This window comes from Electrona antarctica (assembly GCF_951216825.1).
Source record: "Electrona antarctica genome assembly, chromosome: 3".
Lineage (NCBI taxonomy): Eukaryota > Metazoa > Chordata > Actinopteri > Myctophiformes > Myctophidae > Electrona > Electrona antarctica.
Window position 1 is genome coordinate 28,717,370 of NC_136808.1, and position 27,711 is coordinate 28,745,080.

Consider the following 27,711-nt stretch of genomic DNA (forward strand, 5'->3'; position numbering starts at 1 on the left):
TACTTGTAGTAGGCTACGTCACGTTCAGCTGAGTGACTCACAGTAGAGTAGAACAAGGCAGATTTGTTTAAATATTTAACATTTCTTTTTACCACTTTCAGCCTGGCTCCCTGATTTTTGGACAAAATAAATAAATACATCTTCAGAAATAGCAGTTTTACAATTAATCTCAATCGCTTGTCAAGTCAAGTTTATTTATAGCACGTTTAAAACAGACAATAGTAACATATAGATAGACCCAAGTCCATTACAATAATAAAACCTATAACATACGAGTAATCAGAAAACAAAAAACAATGACCTGAAACTGTGTTAAAAGAAAAAAGGTGGGTCTTTTGATTGCATGGATTTAAATTTAAGCCTCACATATGTAACTTGTTTTAATGAATAAAATGTAGGCTAATTTTGTCCAATCTGTATGGTAGAGTATGTTAATATTATAATGTTAATTATATTAATAATATAATAACTTATACAATTGTAGTGGTTGTATTTAGTATTCCTGCTCTTCTATTGAGACATTGAGTAAAGGTCGTGTCTCGCCTAGAAATAAAGTCCAAGCGGGAAGCACGCACATCTCAAAAATCACACTTGTGGAGTGAGGCTTGGCTGCCACATGACGTCACACATGAAAGCCAGACGTTGGAGGAGGGAGGGGCTGCTAGCCGCTAGCGCCCGTCAAAAATAGTCTACAGGTGCTGAACAAAATGCGTACAATGAAGGCGGAAGGGAGTTCACACACTGGTCTGTACTAGGTCCCAGAAGCAATTTGACGTCTCGCCTAGACACAGGCCGACACAAATTGTGTCCACCCCCCAGACCATACGTTGCCCTAGCAAAGACCTTTAAAAACCAAAAGCAACATTTTGAACTCAATTTTAAAATTTACTGGTAACCAATGCAGACATTTTCTCATTTCTTGGTTCCAGTTTAATATAAGCAGCAGAATTTTGGACCATCTGTAGACGGGAGATGGTGGACTGGTTCACTCCCAGCAGTCCAAAGTAATCAAGAGGAGATCAAATGATTTTGTTCTTAGTTCAACAATTACTTTAATAAAAAAAAGAAGAAGACATGTACAGGGACAGGTACAAAAAGAAATGGTACAATAAGCAGATGAAGATTTCAGCAGATTAGCCCAATGATCATTGTTCACATTGATCATTGTATATATATATATATATATATATATATATATATATATATCATATAGGCTACTAAATACACAATACAGTGAAGGGCTTACATTGCTCTCCTGAAATCGTGATCTTAAAATAGCGTTAAAGTGGAATGTGATGCTCGGACCCCCTGAAACCCCCTCAAGGACCTGCTTTGAGAACCACTGACCAAGGTCTTGTGCTACCTAACTAGAAAGGCGCAAATAATGGAGCACAAATTACATTATTTTACATAGTCAATTATTAGCTTTTGTTGAATGCAAATGCCGACAGCTTGGCTGAGGTATCCAGGGACTTCTTTTTCTTGGCATTACTGTCATCCGTTTCCATGTTATCATTCTCTGCACCTCCATCCCTCTTTCTTTTCTTCAAATCCGTATCTCCGGCCTGAGTACCTTTGGCTCTCTCTGTCCATGCCTAAAGGACAAAGTAGGTGACGGAAGGAAAGAGATTGACAGAAATTATTCACTTTACCGAATCAATGACAACCAACAAATGTATATATATATTTAGAAAAACCATTATAATAATCACACTCCATGGTACAAACACACAAAGCTGTGCATAGGAGGGGGTCAAAAAGGCAAAATGGCCGATGATCTACTGTGCCGACCCTACTCACCAAACACCCACATGATGGCCAAACACAAATGCGCACACACTCGCTCAGCCATGCAGTTGGAAATTGCATCCTGTCATGTATAATCACTATTGACAGGCTCCATCCCTCTGTTTGGCCTGCTGGCTCTTATCCTCCCCCGAGCTAAGACAAAAGGAAGCGCTTTCCTGTAACGTAATGGAGCTGGGATGACTCATCAGTGGTCGGGGTGAAGACGACTAGCAACAGTCAGGGCCTGAGCCTCCACTCAGCCCTCAAATGCCCACCCACCACCTCAACATCTGCATTTGAAGCCCATCCATTAACCCCATGCAGAACATTCACACAAGCTACTGTAGGATAGTGATTTGATACCAGATATTTCATGACCCCAATCAATCTGTACTGTAAAATCCTTGAACTGTCATGTAACGAGCAGACATCCAGCACCTTGCCCTAAGGCCTATGCTGATGACGTCGTAGGTCTTTAGAAGCTTGAGCGGGAGATATTGGGGGGGGGGGGGGAGAATCTAATATTACAATATTTTTGAACAAATATCTCGATATTGATATTGTGACAATATATTATGACTGTATTTTTATTTACATTAATGCAAACATAAAATGGCTAAAATAGCCGATCTACAAGCTTACAGTATATTGCATCGTGATGCATTGTGAGCTTGTAGACCTTTTGATTTTGTTTATAAATATTTATACCGGTAATAAGACTAAAACCAGGAAAAGATAACAATTCAATTCAATCTTTATTTCAGACCCAAGGGAGATCCCTGTCACAATAAAAACACCACAATAAAAAGAAAAACAGAAGAAATACAAAGACTTCCAGTTTCAAACATACACAGACAAGTGCGCCAATGGTCCCACAGTCTAGAGAACCTGACAGAACTACGTATAGGGTTAGTTAACTTATGACGGCAATGATGTTATTTACTCATTACTGACTAGGATGCCCTAAATCAATATGTAAGATGCAGCAGAGCATGTGGGTACCCCAACACTAACAAACATCTGGCTTGCACTAGAGCTTCTTGGAGCTCTCAGCAGCAGCCTCATACAGTCATAAGCCACTGTGTGTCATCTGATGCTACCTTGTTTGTAGCGACACCACAGGTGGGTCGTATACAGCCTTACAGGGGTGTAAAGAAAGATCTAAAGAGTAAAATCTTCACAATCTTTGTTGTGGTCTTCTTTTTTTTATAATTTTTTATCCCACAATTTTGTAACCCATTTTTTCACCCCTGTGTAATTATCTAATGTGATCCTGGGCTCTACACACCCTCCGCCAACCTAGTCCCCATATATGGGGGACATGGGGAGAGCAACGGACTTGAACTCATGCTTCCTTCATGCCTGAGTGTCCAAGTTGCTCCTTTACACCTGACAGGGGGGAGTTTCCCTGGTTGGACGTAGCGCGTGGAAGGAACACGTTATTCCAACCAGTTCCTTTCCCCTCCATCAGGCGCCCCGGCTGGCCAGGGGGAGGCAGTTTTAGAGACCAGGATTACTGCATGTTTTTTGTGAGGGTACCTACCCTAGGGGGCACGGGGAGAACATGCAAACTCCACACAGAAAGGCCCTTTCGCCAACCCCGCCTCGGGTATGGGCACTGATGACGCGGAGGAGGAAACACGCCGCCAGCACCCACAGCGTCCCGAGCGGGAATCGAACCCAGGACCTTCTAGCTGTGAGGCGACAGCACTACCAACTGTGCCACCGTGCCCTGTTGTGGTCTTCAAGACCACAACAAATAAAGTGCAGCAGCAGATTAAATTGGGCGAAGAAGATGGAGATGGAGATGGATCGGGCACACACTACGCAAACCAGTGTCAAATACTACCAGACAGGCTCTGACTTGGAACCCCCAGGGGAAGAGAAACAGAGGCCGGCCCAAAAACACCTGGTGGAGGGAGAGGCAGACACCAAGAAGCTAGGGATGCACCTGGTCACAGATAGAAAAGAACGCCAGGGACTGAGAACTCTGGCCCGCTGGCACACCACATAGACTAGACTATAATGCCTGACAGGCTCAGTGTGTCGCACGTTCGAATCCAAACTTTCCTGCGTGGCACTCCCAGTCTCTCTCCCCCCGTTTCCTGTCTATCTCCACTGTGTACCACTGTCTCATCAATGAAGGCAGAAAAAGCCCGAAAAATATCCCTAAAAAAAAAAAAATCACAGCAGTAGTGTCAGAGGACTGTTAATATTTGAATAATCATTGATTAAAACATTCAAGGACAAAGTTCACTTTTTTTGGCTGTGGTCCTACCAGTATCAATGTTCAGCTAAGACTTTTGGTGAGATTTGTGACTGTAACATCGATTACTGTAGATACCATAGCAAACAAAGTACTCAGTAGTCAGAGCTATATCATATAGCCTTTTTAATCACAAAAGTGGTACACTGTGTGAACTGAGTGGTGTAAGGTCTTATATAACCAGTCTGACGTAATGAAATCATGTCTGACGTAATGAAATCACACCCGGGTGAACAGGGTGAACATAGCAACCATGCTCATTTTTTCTGCACAAACAAAGCCAGTTGTAGGAGTGGTTTACACCACTCAAAAATACATAAGATTATTGAGTGGTGTAAACCACTCCTACAACTGGCTTTGTTATTGAGTGGTGTAAACCACTCCTACAACTGGCTTTGTTAGTGCAGAAAAAATGAGCATGGTTGCTATGTTCACCCTGTTCACCCGGGTGTGATTTCAGTAAACCACTCCTACAACTGGCTTTGTTAGTCTGTGCAGAAAAAATTAGCATGGTTGCTATGTTTTAGATTAATCTGCATCAGTTTGATTAATCAATCAGACCGATTAATTAATCGGTCCGTCTTTACAAATAAACAAGCCCAAAGTAACAGCTTGATCAGATCTACAAGCTCACAATATTAAATATAACGGTATTTAAGTTAAAACTGATTTGCCTATACTAAGCCTGCAGTGCAGACACCCTGTTATTTTTCAGAATGGACAAAATAATTATAATTTTTCAATACAGAATGAGATCACATCGACATCGGTAATATCGGTTATCGGCCATAACGGCAATTCATTACATCGGATATCGATATCGTCCAAAATGTCTCATCGGCACATCCCTAGTATAAATAGTACAAATTCAGTTTGACTTGGTATCTCTGTCTATGTGTTGTGTGGTTGAGGGTTAGTTCACTAAGTATAGAGTGTTTAAGTACAGATGGTGTAGATTTGCGTCCTCCGGCTAATCAGATTGGGAGGGGTATGGGGGGCAGGAGTGATGGGTGTGGGGTGCTCCCCCTGGCTCATGGGGTGGAGGGGTATGGGGGGCAGGAGTGATGGGTGTGGGGTGCTCCCCCTGGCTCATGGGGTGGAGGGGTATGGGGGGCAGGAGTGATGGGTGTGGGGTGCTCCCCCTGGCTCATGGGGTGGAGGGGTATGGGGGGCAGGAGTGATGGGTGTGGGGTTCTTCCCCTGGCTCAGGGGTGGAGGGGTATGGGGGGCAGGAGTGATGGGTGTGCTCCAGTGAGCTTGAATGTAAATACCAAGGATTCGTCATCCACGCGTCACTGACTGTGGTTTATAAACTGCTTCGAGTCCATGTTACTTCCGTGTTGCGTAGCATAACAGTGACGTCACTGTCGAATCCTTTGTATATTTACAGTTCACGTGTGTTCAGAGCAGCAGCAGCGGAACAACAACAAGCTGTAGCCTATTTTGTCACGCTTGAGCTAATGAAACACCACATGGTACAGGATTATTATTATTAATTACATTGAGGAAATCTTTACACACAAGGCTGTAATAATGACTATTATTCTCTCATGCTCTAAATCAAAATGACCACCCCCCTCCAGAGGCCACTGGCCACACAGTACATACAGTATACAACCTGACTAAATGTCTTCAATTGTCTTGTTTTAGAATGTTTGTGGAATGTTAAAACAGCCCAAAATGAAGTGCATTTTGCCACGGATGAGTGTAACCGACATTCACCTGAATCGTTACTTTTCCAAACCTCATATTCACCTTTCTCTCCCTCCCTCGCACGGCATCATTAAATCAATGGTCTACTCTATGACATCACCAACCACTTCAAACCACACACACACACACACACTCTTCGTGTACCATGTGAAGTGCCATCTAGCATTCTCCTGAGTGGTGTTGTATGTGCAGAGTCACAGCTGATGGTTAGTACAGAGCAAGACGAGGCAATCGGGGACCTAAATCATCTTTGCTGGACGTGGCGAAAAGTGACAGTGTGATGGTGACTAATGCTAATGAAAGGACCGAAGGCGTATTGGAAAAATACTGAAGGGAATCCACAGTAAGAACAGGGTTGATGGAAGCTGTCAACTTACTGTCCTTCTCAGTGAAGAACAAAATGTGAATGGCCACTCTTTTAAAAAAATAAAATAAAAAAATAGGGTAAACGAATGAGGAGATAATCATCACCCCCTGGCCCCCTCCCCAGGTGTATTTCTTCGTTTATTGCAGCGTTTCTCAACCAGGAGGGCCCAACGCGAAAGAGGGTTGTTGGATGCTCCGACAAGGTCACGGACAAAGAGTTAATTATAAGAAACATTGTGGTTTCTGACTTCTTGGGCCGGTAGTCGGTACAAAATGTCACACGCCCCAGTACAAGATCGGATCACCAAACAATTTGATTGATACAGTATGGTTATGGTACCATACTGTATGTTGCTTCATATTATCACAAACATAACTCTTGGCTCATAGGGATAGGTATCATTAGGATTTTTTTGTGTGGTTTAAGACTTGTTACATACCAGTCGATCCTCTGCCGACAGCGTTCTGAAGCGACTCATCGCTTCCTTAATGACGTCGGTCTCCTCCAGGTCAGGCTGGTCAGCCTTAATACTCTTCCTGTTCTCCTCCAGCCACAGCTGGAAGCCTGTCTTTGGCCTGACACACACACACACACACACACACACACACACACACACACACACAAAGGCAGAAATGGCGATAACAGTTACTGTACAACAATAATATCTATGGTCACATATTACATTACTATGAAAAACGGACTGGCCATTTTCTGATAATATTGTGCCGGCCAATAATGACTTACTTCCTGTTTTCACCGTTATCCGCTGTCGGGGCAGGAGGCGGGACCTCTGCTCGCTTCGGCATATCCGCGGGCAGCTCAGAGTTCTCCCGAGGCTTCTTATTAGCTGCCTTAGGTGCAATCTTAGATGCTGTCATGTTAAACAGTGTGGACTGAGTCTGGAGGAAACGAAGTAAAGTTGATCAGCATACAATCGGACTGATTTAAAGACCTACTCTCATTTGAAATGTTTGATCAATAATCATGACATCTGTGCCCTCAACAATTCCAGGATCTATTAATTATGCCACGCCTGCAGGAACAACCCCTCGTGAATATGCTAATGTGCCACATCCCTGGAATCATGTACACCCCCCAAAAAATAATAAATAATGTATAAATTAATTGCAATGTAAATATTGTAACATTGTTTTTCCATAAGGTTGTGTTCTGTGCAAACTTTACTAGAATAACAGTGGTGCACGTCTGAAGACTGTCATGTTGTTACATTGGCCATTGACTGAGCCTAGATAAGGAAAGCTGGACCTGGATTTCTACACAATCTCAGCCGACAACACACACGCACGTGTTATATTGTTATACAACTAGATGGCTTGGCAGAATCTAGTTAGCATTCAGATCGCAGTGATCTGCCAACTAGTCTTTCACGTGCTTTTGTTTACTTCCTAGTAGCTTTCCTCCTGTCATGTGGGTGGGTCTGTTGTCCAATCAGAGGCTGAATAGCCAGATACATTATTATTGCAGCCACCATGAGGTGCTCTATGTATATTCAAGCCTTTGAAGAGGACGTGATTGGCGTGTCCCTGATGATAACCGAGTTAGGGGTTAAGGCCAGTTTTGAAGGCCAGTGAAAAATTAAGGCTTTAGAGAAAAGCATAGTGGATTTTCATAGAGAAGGTTCAAAAACATTAAAAACTCGAAAAAAAATGAGTGGAGTGAGCCTTTAATGTGTTTTTCAAGCATTCCCATGAAAATGCTGGTAGTTTCTTGTGCTCTTCTCAAACACCTGCAGCATTTATATACAGTTTTACTTCTAAAATCTGGTTTTCAATTAGAGCCTCATTGTACATTTATTGAACAGAGATTTATCTAAGAATTTAACAAAATTGTGTGGTACTTACTAACATCAGTAAGCCAAATTATACTGCAATTGTACATTTCAAATTTCACAGTAAATAAGTGGTCGCTATCCAGTTAGTTATTGGTTCGCTCAGCCCAATGTCATGTTTTAATAATTATCATTTAGGAAGTGAGGGAATGAAGACTAGAAAAAAAGTTTAATTTGAATACAATAAATCTAGGGTCTGCACACTGTTCTGTCTAGAAAAAGTATTAATTTAATTTAAGTCAACAATGTTTCGACCCATGTGGGTCTTCATCAGGTCTCAGAACTCTCACAATACGTCTAGAAGTATAAATGCACGATCTTTCTGTTTTTCAGAAGCTAACACTCCAAGAGTACACATTTAGGGGGGGAAAGCCCAAGGGCTCCTTTTTCGTCACCGCTTAACCCCTTATCCCTAAACTTCTTTACTTTTTTTTACTATTTTGAAAAACATTTTTGAATAGTTCAACTAGCCAATACATTGACACTTTGTGAGCTTGTAGACTGGCCATTTTAACATAGTAAAAATGGCCATAGTCAAAATGTAGGGATAATGGGTTTAGCGGTGACGAAAATGGAACCCTAAAGGCCTATTCATAGTCTGGATTTTCGGTGATGAGGTGACCACCGGAGCTGAAATAACATTGAGCGGTGGTGAGTAAAAACAGAGAGAAGGGCTGGAGCGGTGGCGGCTCGTGACGTCATGTTGTAGTTCGGTGGTCACCTAACCACCGTAAATCCAGACTATGTATGAGCCTTAAGTGCCCAACCCTACTGCTGGTGTGTGTGTTTACTGTAAAACCCTTGAGAGTGCTTGAGAGACTGAAAGTCATACCTTTGACTTGGATTTGGGTGCCAGGGGTTTAAGGATGGGGCTTTTGTTCTGCTTTCCTGCAGAGCTGCTGAGAGGAACAGGCCTCCTTACTGGGGTCATGCTGTCCAGCACATTGGTCACTCTGGACCCTGATTGACCACATGAAGGTGAGGGCTTCCCTGAGCCCATAACCTGCACACATCACATTCAGAAACCTTTCATTTTTTATGGCGTGACTCCGTAGGAAGTCATCTACTAGTGTGTGTGTCTGTGTTTATCTGAATGTATTTAGCTATGCTTTCAATGTCAAATATCCACACGGGAGCCAAGCCTTTATTTAAAGAGTAGCCAATAATGTGTTTCCCCTTTTATCTCGGTTTAGTAGTTATGCCAAATTCCAAATTCCATGTATTATAGTGTACCACCCTTTATCCCTAATGGGTTACCACCTCCGTCCTATTTTTCCCGTTCAACACTCCTGCTGACAGGCACCATCCCAGTCCGTAGGTTCAACACTCCTGCTGACAGGCACCATCCCAGTCCGTAGGTTCAACACTCCTGCTGACAGGCACCATCCCAGTCCGTAGGTTCAACACTCCTGCTGTCAGGCACCATCCCAGTCCGTAGGTTCAACACTCCTGCTGACAGGCACCATCCCAGTCCGTAGGTTCAACACTCCTGCTGACAGGCACCATCCCAGTCCGTAGGTTCAACACTCCTGCTGACAGGCACCATCCCAGTCCGTAGGTTCAACACTCCTGCTGACAGGCACCATCCCAGTCCGTAGGTTCAACACTCCTGCTGTCAGGCACCATCCCAGTCCGTAGGTTCAACACTCCTGCTGACAGGCACCATCCCAGTCCGTAGGTTCAACACTCCTGCTGACAGGCACCATCCCAGTCCGTAGGTTCAACACTCCTGCTGTCAGGCACCATCCCAGTCCGTAGGTTCAACACTCCTGCTGACAGGCACCATCCCAGTCCGTAGGTTCAACACTCCTGCTGACAGGCACCATCCCAGTCCGTAGGTTCAACACTCCTGCTGACAGGCACCATCCCAGTCCGTAGGTTCAACACTCCTGCTGACAGGCACCATCCCAGTCCGTAGGTTCAACACTCCTGCTGTCAGGCACCATCCCAGTCCGTAGGTTCAACACTCCTGCTGTCAGGCACCATCCCAGTCCGTAGGTTCAACACTCCTGCTGTCAGGCACCATCCCAGTCCGTAGGTTCAACACTCCTGCTGTCAGGCACCATCCCAGTCCGTAGGTGCAGTGACAAACATTCGCCTCCTTGCCCCAGTGTTCCCTCCCATGAACATGGCAGATTATGAACATGGCCAATTGTGTTTGTATGGATGCTGGGCCAAGCCCGTGGCGGACAGCCAGTTACTTTCCAACACGCGCACCCTCAGATACTTTTCTCCCTAGAGATAGTTTCTAGTCATTCAATATGGCTGAAAATGTTTGCAGACTGACATGTCACAGTCTGTGTCAGAAATGTGAGTAATGGTGCTACAGATCAGTAAATATACGCCAAGTAACTGTACTTAAGATGGACCAAACGGATCTTTTAAAAATGTATGTGAACAGTCAAAACATTATATACATTAAATATAACTCACCTTGAAAGGATTAACTCGTCCCTCTTTGCTTACTGCAAAACAAATATAGATATAAAAGTCTTTAATGACAATAGGGAATGCAAGGCTGACGTCACGGTAGGCTGTCACGCCTACCGGCGCCATTGTGATTGTGACGGCCTACAAGCCCTACTACATATTAGAAGTGTATAAAGTTGGTGTTTAGTGCACAGTGCTAGAGTTCTTTCAGTTCGCCAAAATGGGATTTATTAAGCCTACTTGAGTAGCCTACTGTTGTGTGATATACAACAAGTAGGCTTCTCACCATAATTTTATCAGAATAAAGGGGATAAAATAGATAATGGAATAACGTTTCACTGGCGCATTCATCTCACTGCCGCCTGAGTGTGACTCTCTCTCTCTCGCGCTATATTATGGATCTACTATTCTCTCCCTCTCTCTCTCATATATCTCACACAGTACGTTATACATTCGCGTGTGTGAGTAGATGATCAGCGACCCATTTCCTACCTGCTGCTCCATCTTTCTGTCAAACCACCACCTTGGTCATTTAATATCTCCGACCGACGCGCATCGCGCCCGTTCTTTTAACGAGCCGTGTTACCATAGAGTTGTTCACACACACACACACACACACACACACACACACACACACACACACACACACACACACACACACACACACACACACACACACACACACACACACACACACACACACACACACACACACACACACACACACACACACACACACACACACACACACACACACACACACACACACACACACACACACACACACACACACACACACACACCTGCATCGATGTGGTGATGTGACATAATCGATGCGTTTGTTGTTGATTTTCCTCTGAAGGCATTCCATGATCCAGGCAATGTTGCCTGTTAGCTAAGCTTCATGCGTTAGCTTTCTGCTTCTGTCTAACTGAGGCAGCGACTAGTCTGGGGAGTGACTCTTAAAGACGAGAGTCATAAAGTCATTATTTCGTAAAAACAATTTCAAAGCGGAGATTTGATTCGGAGAGTCTCTTAATCTGTGATTTACAACAGCTGGTCACCACAATACATTGCGGATGCGTTCGCGCACCTCTCCCATACACTCTCAGTAACCTCAGTAGTTAATTTAACTTTGAGTCAGAGTTAAATGAACACTTGTGTTTTTAGTGTGTAAAAACCTCAATGAGAAGTGCCCTTCTCAGAAAGTCCCTAGTATTATTAGGGTAGGCTATACTATATTTTTATTGTCCATTTATATATTTATTATCAGTTTCGGTATCGGTCTTGAGAAGCAGGATGTTATCAATATCGGTTAAAAAAGTAATGGTGGTCTGCTGGCCCTGCAATATGAGTACTTTTACTTGTAGTACTTTAGGTACATTTTGATGCCGATACTTTTGTACTTTTACTCAAGTACATTTTCAATTCCATACTTTTACTTGTAACGGAGTAGTTCTAAATTGCAGTATTGGTACTTTTACTTAAGTAAAACAATTGAGTACTTTTTCCACCACTGTATGCCTATCCGTTGGCCAGGTATAGTTATACAACTAGTCTAGACAACTAGTCTATCGTCAGCCGGTAAGCTAATGTTTACTCACTGGGTTTCAGGACTGGCTTTTCAGGCGACACTGCTCCTTTTGCAAATGGATTCAGACCTACGTGGTTGTGAGAAAATATCAGAAGAAAAAAACATACACATACAATCAATGCAGCAGAGTATAACAGAAGATTAATTTAGATTTTGTGATGTTGGACTGAGGGATATGCAGGGGTTACGACTTACGCTTCCCGTTTTCTGCAGCCGCCTCCTCCTGCACCGTCTCTCCTTCGTCCTCCATTTCCTCTCCACATTCTTCCTCCACAGTTTGCAAGGAGGGAGGTGGCATGAAGGACCTGAGGATTAGAGTGTCAAAAGCAAGAGGTGCATTCATCAGACTGAGAAACACCTGGAGCTGATGAGAAGAACCAAGCTAAAACTGTACAGGACACTAGTGATGCCAGTACTGCTATACGGAAGTGCATGAAATTGGCAACAACTGGTTTCAATACAGTGGGAGAAATGCATACAAACTGTACATTGTTCTAATATCCCATTCTGGGTGGGAACGCCTTTTGGTGTTTTACCCCTTCAGGACAGGAACCCCTTTTGGGGTTCTAATTGCTATATACAGTATATTGGCAGCATAACATTTTTGTAATTTTTGTTTAAAAAAAAATCAACTTTACCCAGAGTTCCCCCGGGCGGATGTATACTCAGGCTCCTCTTCCTGCTCGCCGGGCCCTTCCTCTTCCTGGAGCTGGTTGGCCTTCTCCAGAGCGAGTTCGCTGAGGCGTTGAGCGAGGACCATGCGTCTGGAGCGCGAGGCATAGCGCATGGCCAGCGTCACCACATTCTGGGTCATCATCTCAGCCAGCTCCACACAGCGGAACTCCCGCTCCAGCTTACAGGACAACTGGAGTCACACAAGCACAGACGAGGGGTGTAGGAACACTGAACTGTTTTAAAAGTCTGAATTGTCCCAGCAAGCAGCAAATGACAATTACATAAACCACTTTGTAATGTATCGTCCCAATATAGGTTTTCCCTCACTCACAGCAAACATCTTCATAAGCAGCTCCTGCTGCCGTTTCTGGGTCTGGCTCTGTCCATCCTCGTCGATCTCATAACCACTGGAGGATAAGAAGCTGAAGTGATTTTGGAAGAGTACCGAACGCCAGTATTGCTCCTGGAGAATGAAGACAAACACAGAATTGGATAAGAAAGTAGCACAAACCTCCTCGCATTATAATGCGGCTTGCCAAGCTTTATTATCTCCCGGGTTGCAACGAAACTAGCAGCAGTGGTGGAGTTTGAAGATGCGATCCACTTTTTAAAAGAGTGTTTGCTCTCTTCTACTTTCTTCAGCAGTTCTGCAACAGCACTCTCTCATTCCCAACTGGGTGGTCAGCTGCAAATTTAGCATGCTTTCCCTGGAAATGTCTTTCAACGTGGCTGGCACGGCGCCGAGTGTGTCGCATGCTATGACGCAAATTTTAGTTGACATGTGTTGAAACTTAATATTTATTCTACACATTTTTACAAAATTGGAAAACTTAAGAGTGTTTGTCACGTTTGGCCTCCTACAGAAACCATAAATGAAGTGGGTGGGTCTGCAGACCCCTGTTGCAGACCAACCATCCCTCCAGGCCCTGGAGGGATGGTGGGTCTGATATTATTAATTTATAAAAAATAACAGTTGTCAATAATTATGTTATATGTTCGGCAAGATAGTTCCTTGGCCTGGTGGCAACACACACGATCAGTGTACTAGTTTAAAAAGACAGCAGTACTAGTAAACTGACAGGGGTGAAAACACAATCTCCACCCGAACCGTCAGAGTACATAATTAGCAGAGTGTAGAACAGAATGGAAGAGCTGGTTAGCTGTCTGAGGTGTAGTGGGTCCAGAGCAGGCATTACCTCCATCTGTCCCTTCTCTGTGGTGATCTGACAAACAGGCAGGTTGAAGGGCAGGATTGCTACAGCGGGTCTGGGCAGGGTAGGGGGGTACCTGGAGCCTTTACATGGGATACACCTGGACAGTCCAGAAGAGACCAGCTTCAGCACAATAAACTAAAACACTATTATGAGTCATGACTGAAAGGAGGCTTCGATTTGAAAGACATTTTAAGAATAAAATAACTTCAATGATTACAGCCATGTCAAATGTCTATGTTTTACATCAAACAAACATACAGATGCTGGAAAGACCTGTAATAAGTCAAGTGTTCATTGCCTTTCATACAGTTTAGGGGAGTCTTACAGAAAACGGCATGAAAGTGCTAAAGGGATCACCTCAACAAATTATATATAAAGTATGTTGAATGTCTCTAAGTTTAGGTCAGCCCAACCTCCGAGAGGATCAAAAACAACATAATTTAGAAAATGCTGCCACCAGGAAGTAAAGGGTTGTGGTTTCCACATTCATGTATATTAATCCTGCTAATCAAACTTTAGTCTTACAACATGTATACACAGGTAGAGACTGTTTAAGTTAAACAGTAAATGGACGGAGCACGGAACCTGAGATTAAGACCATGGGGGGGGGAGCAGCGGAACCTTTACCTGAGCTGCTCTGGGTTCTCGTGAGCTCCCACCACCCAGTAGTGATCCGACTTGCCCTTGCAGTGCTCCCTGGTGTTACATACAGGTGTCCACGTGTTTCCCAGGGAGCGGTTTAGCAGCCGCACCACCCCCTCGGAGTCTACGTAACACGGGGTACCTATAAGATAAGAGAGACACAATCAGCTTGTAATCTGAGGAATGAAAGGATACAAACACCTATTTTACCCGTCTAACTGTCAACCGAATTTTATTTTATTTTATTGTAAATACTACGGCCATGATTTGCTGAACACAAAAAACAAAGGCATTGAAAATAAGGAACCAAAATAAGGAACCATGAGCAAACAATATGTTTTTGCAGATAAAAGTAGCTGTGCATCGATTAAAAATGGTGTGGTTTCATGACGGATGCAATTAGGTACTACCCACGCCACGACACACCATGTAAGTGAGAGCAAACCAGCAGCTTTCTTCAGCACATGCCAGACAGAGTAGCAGGTGGTCTCCATAATTTACTTGTCAAAGACTACATTTTGCTTCTGGCAGGTGTAATAAATAGTACATTTAAATCTTGTATTAACGGTTAATGAATGGTTGGTTAATGAGTCACCTCTCGGTCAGAATATTTCTTTCTAAATTAGCATTCCTGGAAAAGAATGAACCTTCTCATTCATTGTGACCTGCCAGACAGAAGCATGCTGTCCAAATGTGTAGACATTGAACTAGTTTACTCTGGACTAAAGCACCAACATCTGTGGCCCCTGTATGGTGGATATTTGTCATACTGACCCTCGGCAGTGAAGCCCAGCCAGGACAGATGAGATCTACGTGACAATGGGAGTGGCTCGCCGTTGATGATCTGCCTCTTTCTTTGACCCAACTGTAACAGCTGGACCCCCAGGGCCTGTTCCCCATCAAAACCTGTAGCTAAGAACACAAAAGATGTAACACCCAATGTTACTGTTTATTTCCCTTTTGTATATGTCCAGCTTTGAGAGTCGGTGTAAACACAAACATTGAAGACAAAAGTTGTGATTGGCCAGAATGAGATGATGTATGATGACTAAGGCCAAACGGAATCTGCGGGTTTTTTTCTGTTTTTCTGCGGTGACTCTGGAGGAAAATCTGCGGGATTCTGCGGAGTGTTTTTTTTTCCTTTTAAGGTTTTAGACAGTTATCCAGGACTATAATCAATGTGTTTAGAGCAAAAATAACTCTAAATATGCGAAATAAACCTTAAAGTACCACAACAAAGTAATTAAGATCTATTAGTCAAATGTTCGACTTCATCCATTTTTATTCAATAATAATTCACTCCTTCATGAACATGCTTTAGTAGAATTCAAATAACAAATGTGAAATTAAATTACAATGGGTCCATGAACATACAAGCCAGCCAGCCAGCCAGTCCATTAGCCAGCCAGCCAAAAAGCCAGCCAGTCAGTCAGTCTGTCAGTCAGCCAGTCCGTTAGCCAGTCAGTCAGTCAGTCAGCCAGCCAGTCAGTCCATTAGCCAGCCAGCCAGCCACTCAGTCCGTTAACCAGCCAGCCAGTCAGTTAGCCAGTCAGTTATAGCCAGCTAGTCAGTCAGTCAGTCAGTCAGTCAGTCAATCAGCCAGCCAGATAGCCAGGGGCCAGCTTGGGGGCTTCCTCAAGAGGAATATCTGCCTCAACCAGAGCCTTTATAAAATCCAACACAAACTTCTTCCTCTCAGCAGTACATGGGTCTTGGAGAGGCAGGCAGCCAGGGTTTCAGTCCTAGATCGTACTGCAAAACAAAGACAATGTGTTAAAACCCTAGCATCCCTATTCTGAGGGTAACATTAGTTGAAAATAGCAGATCTACAAGTTCCCAAATGATGCCTCATGCTGCGACAGTGCGACTAAGTGGGTGTCTAAAAATACTGAACATGAATCCAACACAACACTGCACTGTTTGACATGGTGCTGTCTAGGGGACTAGGGCACCAAAACAGAGTGGGCACTAGGAAACGGTGGGCAGACTGGGCACCAGGGATAGGTGGGCACCAAAACAGAGTGGGCACTAGGGAAAGGTGGGCAGACTGGGCACCAGGGATAGGTGGGCACCAAAACAGAGTGGGCAGCAGGGATAGGTGGGCACCAAAACAGAGTGGGCACTAGGGAAAGGTGGGCAGACATGGGCACCAGGGATAGGTGGGCACCAAAACAGAGTGGGCACTAGGGAAAGGAGGGCAGACTGGGCACCAGGGAAAGCTAGGCACCAAAACAGAGTGGGCACTAGGGAAAGGAGGGCAGACTGGGCACCAGGGCAAGCTAGGCACCAAAACAGAGTGGGCACTAGGGAAAGGAGGGCAGACTGGGCACCAGGGCAAGCTAGGCACCAAAACAGAGTGGGCAAGCTATATTTAAGCTATATTAAAAAGTTGAATCTGCAACACAATTTGATATGGGGTCCCTGGCTCCTGCTTCATCTCTCTCAGCTAAAGGTTTTCTCTCAATTCAATTCAATTCAATTCAAATCAAAATAGCTTTATTGCCTGGCATGAGAAAACATACGTTTACATTGCCAAAGCAAAAGTGAAACGAGACAAGAAAACAATCTATGTACAAATAAATATGAATATAAATAGGAATTAAATACAGGTGTACCGTGTAACTGTAAACAGATGTGTTACATTAACATTTTGAGTAATACTATCTAAAAATATTTCATATTCTCACACACGCACGCACGCATGCACTCACTCACTCACTCACTCACTCACTCACTCGCACGCACGCTCTCTCCAAACACACACACACACACACACACACACACACACACACTTTCGCTCTCTCTCGCACGCACATCGCATGCAGTCTAAACACACACACTTTCTCTCTCTCTCAGCTCTCTCTCGCCTCTCGGAGCGATCGAAACGCAGCAACGCTGCCCAATTTTTTTAAATTTAGTTCAGCATGTTAACCAAACCAGCTAAGCTACAATAGTAGCCTAAATGTAAATGCTACTTACCCAAATCACTCGCACTCCTGTTGCTTCAGACGCGCAGTGAAATACCTGTTAGGTAATCCATTGTGTGTTGGCAAACAAGAAACAACACCCCCCGCGGCCCCCATCCGAATAAAAGTTATTGAATGACGACGAAGACGTGTGTCACTCAGCAGTCGGCTCCTCTGCAGTAAATCAGACAGGACTTCCGACAGCTTTTGAAGTTTTGATAAAGTTATATTAAATATTCTCGTCCAGAGCCTCCAACATATTAGTCAGCAGTAGAGAATGAGGGGAGGAGGGAGGGGCGGGTGCGTCCACTGGTTAATATTATGCTGGCCTGGGTAAAGTAAACTACAACATGAACGTGTTAAATTTCCGCGGAAATTCCGCGTCGTTTTCATCGGAACACCGCGGCCGCGTATTCCGTTCGGGCCTGATGATGACATATGACGCCCAACACTTCACACAGGTGTGATTTTTGAGTGGTGCAAACCACTCCAACAACCAGCTTTGTCTGTATGTTTGTGTACCTGTGTACCTACCTGAATCATTAGCTTCGTTAAGTTAATGTATTAATACGGACATTGTGAGCATTTATACATTTAAGTAAGCGTGTATGTAGTGTCTAGAATCTGAATAATGTTAACTGTCTGTATGTTTCCACATATATTCTGTCAGGTTGGTGGCGCATAACACTTGACAGAAATATTTCCAAATAATTTCTCAAAACATAAAAAATACTACACACAATATACTATGTACAATTACTCTAGAGAAGGAAATTAAGGGTTTTTTACACACTATTATAGGCCTATAACTTAATGGAGTAATGGTTAGTTACATCAACTGCCAAATATCTCTCCACTGGCCTCCAGTGGGTAATATCATTGACGTTAAAATACTGCAACTCATCTTTATATCCCTCAATCGTTTAGGACCTAAGACTTGCTTTTACAAACCTCAAAGCAGGCATCATCATTTAGATTTGAACCGTGTCCAAATTCTCTCACACAAATGTGTGTGTGCATGTGTGTGTGTGTGTGTGTGTGCGTGCGTGTGTGCATGTGTGTGTGTGTGTGTGTGTGTGTGCACCATCTACCTCGATGGTAGACCACAAGCAGCTGCTCTCCGTGTCCAGCCATGCAGACCACAGGCCCGGGCAGGCTCCAGAGTTCCTTCTGAACCCCTCCGATGGAGAAGAGGCGCAGCATCAGGCCGCTGGTGGCTACCGCGGCCCAGCCCTGGCCCAAACACAGAGCCCTTACATCCTCACCCGACGGCATGTCCACCATCCACTCCTTGTTAGTGTCCCATGAGGCGAAGTGGAGGCACTGCAGCTTACTGGGAAGGCAGAGGGTTGAGGGATCAGAGGTCAGAGAGGCAGTGACCTCCACGTTTATTTGGCAAAAAAAATAATACATGCGACTGGTAGGGATGGGTTGTGCGTGCGTGAGTGCATGTGTATGTACAGTACATACTGTACATACTGTACACACACACACACACATACATATGAAAATATGTTGCAAAGGCTATATTGTCATCCAAACCCTGCGCATAGTAACTACATTTTAGAGGATACCATTTATTTTGCTAGCGTAGGCCTTCCCCAGGTGACTTGAATTCTATATGGTGTAATGTTGAGTTAGTCCCCACAGGAATACGCGGAAAAAGTCTTGATTCCGAGGCGAACATTCCTAATTCAGCGGACAACAATCTAGTGTGAAGACAATATGGCGGGACTACCTGGCGAGTTGGTCGGTGCTGGGGCAGGCCAGCAGCACGGCCTCCTGGGACAGCTCGGCCATGGTGTGACCCAGGGAGTTGGTGAGGTGCATGGCGTGGTGCACGGCCGTGTCGTGGAACTCCACGTCGATGGCATTGTCCTGCTCGTCGTTGTAGCCACGCACAATTCCCACGGAATTCCACATCTGAGACAGGGAAACCATTTTAGCCGTCCTAATTCCCCCTGCTGGCCATATACTTTATTTTATTGATCCCCCCAGGGACCAATATAAGAAAGAAAAACATTGCATTGAGAATTTGAGATCACATCTGATCTGTGATCACAGGTTTTATCTCAGTAAACAAATATTATAATTTATAACGATTTAATATACTTTCTTTAACACCCAAATCTGAACTATTTCTTTAACTCTTGGGGACAGAAGATACAGTATTCTTGGATGTATTATTTGAACATATCTTACCATAAAGCGGTGCGTGAGGTGAGAAGGAGTAGAGCCTGGCTGGAAAGCCTTCTGTGGTGGCGTGGGCATAGGCCCATCATAGACAGGACGCAAGGGCACCAGCGGTGCAGCAGGGGCTGCTATGGCCCCGTCAAGGTCATCATCATCCTCCCCGTACTTCTCCTGACCCAGCTTGATAGAGGCAGTGTCTAGGTGGAAACACAAAGGGAAATTAAGGGTTTACAGTAGTAACAGTACACAGTGTATACGTTCATGGAGTAATGGTTAATTACACCAACTGTCAAATATCTCTCCACTGGCTTAAGCCACCAAGTCTATGTTCACAAAAAATGTGTCTGTCCGAGAGAAGTGTCTGGGGTATAACTTGTGGAACGATAGACCAAATGGTCCCACATTTGTGATGTGAGCTTCTGATGACCCCTTGATGGAACGTGCCAAACAGCAATTGGGAGGGGCTTATGGATCCTGAGAATCCAAAAACAAACAAAAAGAAAAACATGCCGGAGGAGGCATAGAATTTCAAATCCATCTCAGACTTCTTTTTACAAACCTCTAGCAGACCTCATCAATTAGATTTGACCTGGGTCCAAAACTCCAAATTATCAGAGCAGATACACTTTGGGCCATACACACAATCACATCACATCCTGCCATAACAATGAGTCAGTTCAGTTCCTGTCTTTTTCCACTCAAATTACAGCTATAAAAACAGTTACATCTTTGAGGATCTGAACTATCATCTGTATTGATTAAAGGAGGTGTAGTGAGGCCATGGCTTCACACATAAGTACATGCAACTTCCAAACAGCTTCATGTAATCAGTATTCGAACCCGCCACAGTCTGTCAGGTTGGATTAGCAGCCTAGGTGCCCAGACGGCTACGCCAGCCGTCCGGGCCACACCATGAATCTTTGTGTGCGTCTCAGCAGACATAAGAGCCTAACGCTAAATTATTGGCCCAATCAAACAAAATAGGACCGTCCTGGTCCTGGAGAACACAATTCAGGCCAACTATACAGTATAACTGACAAATTACATAATGGTGGAGGTAAAAGGTATACACTGTCAACTCGTTAATGAAAAAGAAAAACACAATAAGCTAATTATGGAATAAACTGCCACAGCAAGTCCAGGAATTAAGAGAAGGCCAGTGGATAATAAACAAGTTTCAAGATGCCTGAGGCTTTTAACTGACCTCGTGAGTTCTCGTCATCGAGGAACGCCCCTCTATTCCTCACCCGCCCCGTCGCAGGCATAAGGTCATCATCGTCGTCATCGTCGCCCCCTGCAACAGGGTTCTTGGTGGGGGAGTGGGTGTCGCTCAACCCTTCATCCATAAGTCTGTCATCATCTTCATCGAACAGATCATCATAGTCGTTCGCCTCTTTATTGGCTGGAACCTGATGAATGCCCAGGGGAACATGACAACTTACCATGGAACACTTTTCAAATGTGATGGGTAAATGAAATCAAATAAACCCCCTCTCACACCCTCTGAAAGTTGAGACATTACATAAATGCATTGGTTAATTCTGTAATTAAATAGGTTTACAAGAACTCTGATTAGAATCAATTAAATATCAACATTTGGTGAATGAAAACTGTCATATCACATTTACTTCTAGTCTACTACCAGCACAGTAAAAACCTCAGTGTTCATTTGAATGTATACATTTTGTAACCAAATGTCGCCTTTGGTTTAATTTGTACACTCTCTGAATTAAATTAAAACAGAGATTTTATGTGACACAAAATAGTGGAATGTACCTTAGTGGTCTTTGTGCTAGAGCTCGCTGCTGATGAGAAGCCTTCTAGCATCCCCAGACATCCTTGACTGTCTGTATATGCCAGCTGACTGCCTGAGGGGTGCCAGGCCACACCAGACACTGTGTGTCCCTTCTCATGCTTCTGCCTGGAATAGAGAGCAGAAAACCACCTTTAATATTCCTCATACGATAAAATCTTCAGTGTCAATTTAACTCTTGACCGTACAAATGTGGGTCCTTTTGGTTACATTTGCACAGCCTCGTAATTAAAGGTTATTATTCTCACACACAGTGGGGGCATTTATTTTGTGCGATTCACTTGCATGAATGAACGCAAACTGTTGATTATCTACAGCCACACAGACGGTGACTATCACACAGCGATGGAACAATGTTGATTTCTCACCACAAATAAAGGCATCAACTTGTATGAATAATGAGGCAGGCCCCAACTTATATACTGTAGTTTTGATATAAACATACTCGCCAGAGATTTTTGCATTGTTTATTAATAAGTCACGCTTGCAGTGTGTAACGACCTTTACAAATGGATAAATTAACACTGAATATTTTAAATGGCAGCACCTCAGGGTATCTGGCATGTTCTTCAGTTCATTCCCTTCACAGGCCCCGATTGCTTTTTAAATCCTCATAATAATTAAAGCACGGTTGACTGGACACATACATATATTTTTTAAACTAGGCCTGCCTCCTGCAGGCACTTACACAATTACACACATACAAGCTAGACAGCTGCCCAAAATTACCATTCTCTCTCAACTCAAGTGTGAAGTGCTGATACAGTGCCTGCTTAAAGTGCACATCAATGACAGGACAGGATCATTGTTCATTTGCAATCAACACCCTATTCCGCTCAAAGGCTCTGTGAATTTGAAATGGTGGCCATCCAGTGATTGATGGAATTACAGTACATTTCAAGCACAAACTCAATACAAAGGCTGTTAACTGTGAGTGGACGACCCAATTAAGCATTACACTTGTTTCCAATAGGGTCCACAATGTTCAATTCATCAAAAACAGTCACAGTACAGTCACATAACCACTTTGCTCAGAGGTTGGGTCAAGGAAAAAATAACTGCCATCGTTGAATGAACCCTTCTGCGGCTGCCCAACCCTGTTTTTGGTAGTGATTAGAAGGAGCAAAAGGGTTTCCCCCAAGCAGTCTATTGTTGCTGTTGTCTCGGTCTATGGGACTGAAGTCTACATTATTACCGGTACAAAAAAGTAGAAATAAAAAAGAGATCAGAACACTAAAGAGACTAAATGTAAGGGCATGAACACAGGTTGAACCCAGTTACTCTATGTTTTCAGCACATTAACTGGTTTAACCAAGGGACAGAAACCTAGAACGTCTCACTGTCATATACACACACTTCTCCCTCCTACCTCCCCAGTCCTCACTGTCATATACGTATACAAGAGATTTTGTATATGTATACATATATACAAACAGTCTTTACTGCAGTGGTTCTCAAAGGTACACCCCTGTACCTTTTTCATCCACAGCACCCCATTACGTTTACTATACCTTAGATTCACCTTAGATTTATGTCCAATATGTAAATATCTCCCCCTAAGATACAATGTCACGAGGAACACTTGAGAGAATATCTGTTGCCATTAGGACAGATTAAAATTAACTTTTATACATGACGTTTAACCACTTAAACTACAGCATCCCTGTTCTGGGGGGACACATTCACAAAAAAAGAAAGAAAAGTGGTTAAACTGAAGTGACATTGATAAATTCCAAATTATCAAAGTATTCTGAGTCACAGCACTTGCGTCACAGCACCCAAGGGTGCAACGACACACACTTTGAGAAGCCCTGCTTTACCGTACCTTTCCACACACAGCTTGCTGTCCACGTCCCACACCATCAACAGACCACCGACACAGCCAGCAGCCAGGAAACGACCACAGGGTGACCAGACCACTACGTTAATGGGCTAAGAGAGAGAAAGGTCATTGAAATATTGACTGATACACAGAGATTTCATACAAACCACTGCCAAACAAAACCCTGTGCTTAAACCAGTGATCCTAGAGTCAGTGCACCACGACCCCAAAATGAGCCATAAGACAAGGTCACAGACTACATACAGAAGGGTTACAGAAGGGGTACGCTCAGAACCAACCCATCCACACCTCTTATCCAAAGTAGGGTTTAACCCAGATGCTGACCTGTCACTCATGGCCCACATGTACACATGGGATAGTTACTAGAGTTGTCCATTTATTTTTGAGGGGCGCTAGCCCCTCCTATACACAGGTTTAATGTTTGTCGTTAGTTCAATGTTTGTTCTGTAAACGCCATTGACAATGAAGGGAAACTTTACGTCATAATGTGCCTCATTACGACATATTGCCTCTTTATTGTTAATGGCGTTTAATGTTTGTGTTGGCACCGTTTGTTTTACATCACAACACCTAATCAACATGAGTTAGACTTTAATATATTAGCGCCCCTCACTTCACACGGGTGTGATTTTTGCTCTCTTCTTGGTTTTATTAGCTAATTCAACAGTTTATCCAGGAAGCTACTTTGTAACTGGTTTTGAAAAAACCTAGATGAATAAATGTCATACTATTGTCATTATGACTCGAGTACAGTTTAGTAATTATTAGTGGACTGTATGCCCTTCTACACAAGAAATTAATCTTTGGGGCATGAATGACTAATGTTGAATACAACAGATGAAAGGAAAATGGAAAACAGGAGTTCAGCTTAACTGGGGGCAATTAATGAAAAGTGACGGATGGAAAACTGCATTTAAACACTGTAAGAAGACCATCTATTAACCAATAGAACTCCAGAAAGATAGTTCAATCTGTGTTTCAAACAAGCGCTGACAGACCAAGTTAGTCAACATTTCCACTCGGTTAATGATGCTGCTATGCCATGTTTCATAGCGATATGTGGGTGACTGAGTTTATGACAGATTAAAAAAGCATTGTTTCCAGGTGATAAACTCGACAATAATGCTGGTTTTAACACCATTAAACGAACAAGATTTGGACTCGCTCTTACTGTGAGCAAGCTCTCAGCTGAAGAATGAGATTTTTCTTAAACTTGAAGCTCACTTCTACAGTTTAATCATACCACTTTGATTCTTTCACTCTGAGATGCTTGAATAAGACGTAATATTATGGTAATACAATACAGGTATATCATACATTTGCATTTCTGCAGTAGTTGGGGTAGTCTCCCTACTTTCCCTACTTGAGAAATTCCCACTTTGGTGTTGGGTAGGACACCTGCTGGACACTAGATGCAATTTTTAATGTATTTTGAATGCCATTGCAATTACATCTCCATGTCTGGAGAGGGGAAACGATGGAGATAACACTTAGGGATTGTAGCTTTAATGTCTGAAATATGACCGAAACATTTTTATACCACTTTAAAATTTGGTCCACTGCATTTGTGTCAACAGTAAAAGTTGAATTGCTGTGTGTGTAATTTAGACTCACTCACCTGTGTGACCAGGTCATCAGAAAGAGTGCTGACATGGTCCCAAGAATCCCTCTGATATAAGTGCACCTTTGTGTCCACGGGAACTGCTAGAAGCTGTGTATATATACACAAAATGGAAAAGTTCTCATATTGCTCTCAGGTATAAACTGTGTTTTGTGGTGCATTGCAGATTCATAATACGACCTCATTAAGAAATAAGACTACCTTTTTCCAACGCCTATCATCTCTTAACACAGGGTTCTTGCACCATTTTGAAAGTTTTTAAGACCAATTTAAGACCTCACAAATGTAATTTAAGACCCCAATAAATGTCGTAACAATGTCTTCCTAAATTTAAATTGGCTATTGGGAGGGCCAGCAGACCATTGTGGTCTGACTCTGAAGATATAGATTTCTTTGAGGGGTGCTAGCCCCTCCTATATCCAGTTTTTGAGGGGTGCTAGCCCCTCCTATATACAGGTTTAATGTTTGTTTTTAGTTCAATGTTTGTTTTAAAAACGCCATTGACAATGAAGGGACAATTTACGTCATATTGTCCCTCATTACATCATATTGTCTCTTTATTGTTAATGGCGTTTAATGTTTGTGTTGTCACCGTTTGTGTTACATCACCATTACATCACCTAATCAACATGAGTTAGACTTTAATATATTAGCACCCCCCACTTCACACGGATGTGATTTTTAGTTTATGTTCACAAACTGTCTTACAAACATTACATTCCCATTGACAATGAATGGAGAATTTATCACAAGAGTCAGTCACTGACCTTGGCGTTTTTGGGTTGCCATGCCAGTCGACACAGGGACTTGGCGTTGCTGATATCAGTGGATTTATGCAGTACAGGCCAACTGATGACCTGAGTCTGTAAGACACACAAATATGCTTGCTACTGAATGCCAGGCTGGAGAGATGGAGCCAACACATACAGCAAGTAAGTGACTAGTTGAAAAGCAGTGAAGCAGGTAGATTAGTAGTAGTGACAGAAATAAACTTTCCAAAGGAAAAAAAAGCAAATCAATTAAAGATATAAACGTTAGACAGAAACAATAGAAGAAACTAATCAGACCAACCTGTTCCTCAATGTTCCACACCACTACAGAGCCATCACAGCTAGCTGAGGCCTGTTGGAAGAATGCAGAAGAATGAGTGCTATTGTATTTCTCCCCATGATATCATGTATATAAAGCATAACGATCAACACGTAGATTCTAAGTGTTGATGAGGCAAATAGGAGTCGAGACAATATTCTACGATGTAACAATTATTGCTGATTGGATCAATTGCTGATTGATCCAGAATACCACGACAAAGAGAGAACACAGAACTTCATCATGGGTCTTTTTCATTCAATATTCTCTCTCCTGTATTCCATGTTGGAATACTTATCCAAACTAACTATTAGTGTTTTGTTTTGTTTGTACAATGGATTGGTTTTTCAAAATAAAATTGACAGACACCCTAAATGCTAATTTATTCTCCCTTTATGTATCATAATATAACCGGCACTGCTCAGTGCTCACATACTTCTATGCGTCTACATTGCGTTTACATTGGCATAGAATCTGTTAAGCAATATCCGCTAGAGGGCAGTTAAGAGTCAAACATAAATTTTTCACACTCATGGTGATGGCGACTCTCCCTGCCCCCCCCCCCCCTTTTTTTGTTATTTTTCCTGAAAACAAAACGAGCTTAGCTTGCACAAAAACAAATTTCACCCACTTCTTTACACTTGTAAAACTATGATGCGATAATAAAATAGACACAATCGATATGGTCAACATGAACTTAATGTGCTTCGATGTATCTGGACCTACTTTTCACAAAATCAAAGTGCTTTTGTTGTTCTTGGTGAATAAAGTGAATCTTATGGAGAAAGATCGATACCCACCAGGAAGTCATCCTTGGGGTCAAAGGACACACTGAGAACAGGTGCATCATGGCCCCGCAGTGTCTTCTGTTGACTGCTGTCTGACACCTCCACCACCTTCACCATGAAATCACTGAGGACATTGAAGAAAATAGTACTGTTGACTGCTGTGACGTGCTGTCTGACACCTCCACCACCTTCACTATGAAATCACTGAGGACATTGAAGGAAATAGTGAGAGATTTTCAAATTAAGTTTGTGTGGCTGGTGTGTAGTTGTGTATTTGCACACATGCCTAGTAGCGAGCAGCAAAACGATGGAAAGGGCATGCTACTCCAACACAAAAGGGTAAATTGATGAATCGAAGCACAGGAGAAACATAATAATCCTCATTTCCTTGAAGATCCGTCAGGATGGATGCCAAACGTGCCCGTACCAGCCTCACATGCCAGAGTTTTCACAATCAATATGATGACAGACATTAGCTGTAGGTGACTATAGCAACATCAATACGGCGCCGTGGCCTGTGCTTTTATTGTGGTGATAAACCTGTTTAGAGCAAATCAATACTGGCAGAAAACAGATTTACCTCCAATCAAGACTAATCATATACCAATGCTAAGTGGCAGTGCTGCTCTGTCTCTATGGTAGAAAAATCACTCTGTGTGATCTGCTTTGTGCAACTGAAACAATGGCATTAAACTCACTTTTTAGCACAACAGCCTCCCAGTTCTGGGCATGTCATAATAGGTGAGCAAAATGTACAATATACAAGCTGCTCGTAACTTACTCTTTGGCATTGAAATAGTAAAAAACTAAAGAACAGTTCCTGGCTCCGTAAGACAGGGCTGCACTACCTGGAGCCGGCA

The 27,711-nt window shown here is 43.2% G+C and overlaps 1 protein-coding gene across 1 annotated transcript in view; it reads right to left on the reverse strand.

Annotated features, from left to right (window-relative positions):
- Window positions 1-500: 500 nt before the first annotated feature.
- The window catches only part of wdhd1 (WD repeat and HMG-box DNA binding protein 1), a 28,876-nt gene continuing 1,665 nt past the window's right edge, over window positions 501-27,711 (reverse strand). Inside the window, exons 4-26 of the mRNA XM_079497679.1 lie at window positions 27,700-27,711; window positions 26,864-26,975; window positions 26,046-26,096; window positions 25,742-25,837; window positions 24,972-25,064; window positions 23,336-23,442; window positions 21,474-21,618; window positions 20,902-21,106; window positions 19,707-19,894; window positions 19,243-19,427; window positions 18,596-18,837; window positions 15,313-15,450; window positions 14,524-14,680; window positions 13,879-13,993; window positions 13,014-13,145; window positions 12,646-12,872; window positions 12,203-12,312; window positions 12,018-12,074; window positions 10,417-10,448; window positions 8,816-8,986; window positions 6,879-7,033; window positions 6,574-6,709; window positions 501-1,595 (exon numbers count right to left, since the gene is read on the reverse strand). The exon at window positions 27,700-27,711 is cut by the window's right edge and continues 140 nt beyond it. Coding sequence (XP_079353805.1) covers window positions 1,422-1,595; window positions 6,574-6,709; window positions 6,879-7,033; window positions 8,816-8,986; window positions 10,417-10,448; window positions 12,018-12,074; window positions 12,203-12,312; window positions 12,646-12,872; window positions 13,014-13,145; window positions 13,879-13,993; window positions 14,524-14,680; window positions 15,313-15,450; window positions 18,596-18,837; window positions 19,243-19,427; window positions 19,707-19,894; window positions 20,902-21,106; window positions 21,474-21,618; window positions 23,336-23,442; window positions 24,972-25,064; window positions 25,742-25,837; window positions 26,046-26,096; window positions 26,864-26,975; window positions 27,700-27,711 — 3,040 coding nt within the window. The 3' untranslated portion in view covers window positions 501-1,421. The remainder of the gene's footprint in view (window positions 1,596-6,573; window positions 6,710-6,878; window positions 7,034-8,815; window positions 8,987-10,416; window positions 10,449-12,017; window positions 12,075-12,202; window positions 12,313-12,645; window positions 12,873-13,013; window positions 13,146-13,878; window positions 13,994-14,523; window positions 14,681-15,312; window positions 15,451-18,595; window positions 18,838-19,242; window positions 19,428-19,706; window positions 19,895-20,901; window positions 21,107-21,473; window positions 21,619-23,335; window positions 23,443-24,971; window positions 25,065-25,741; window positions 25,838-26,045; window positions 26,097-26,863; window positions 26,976-27,699) is intronic.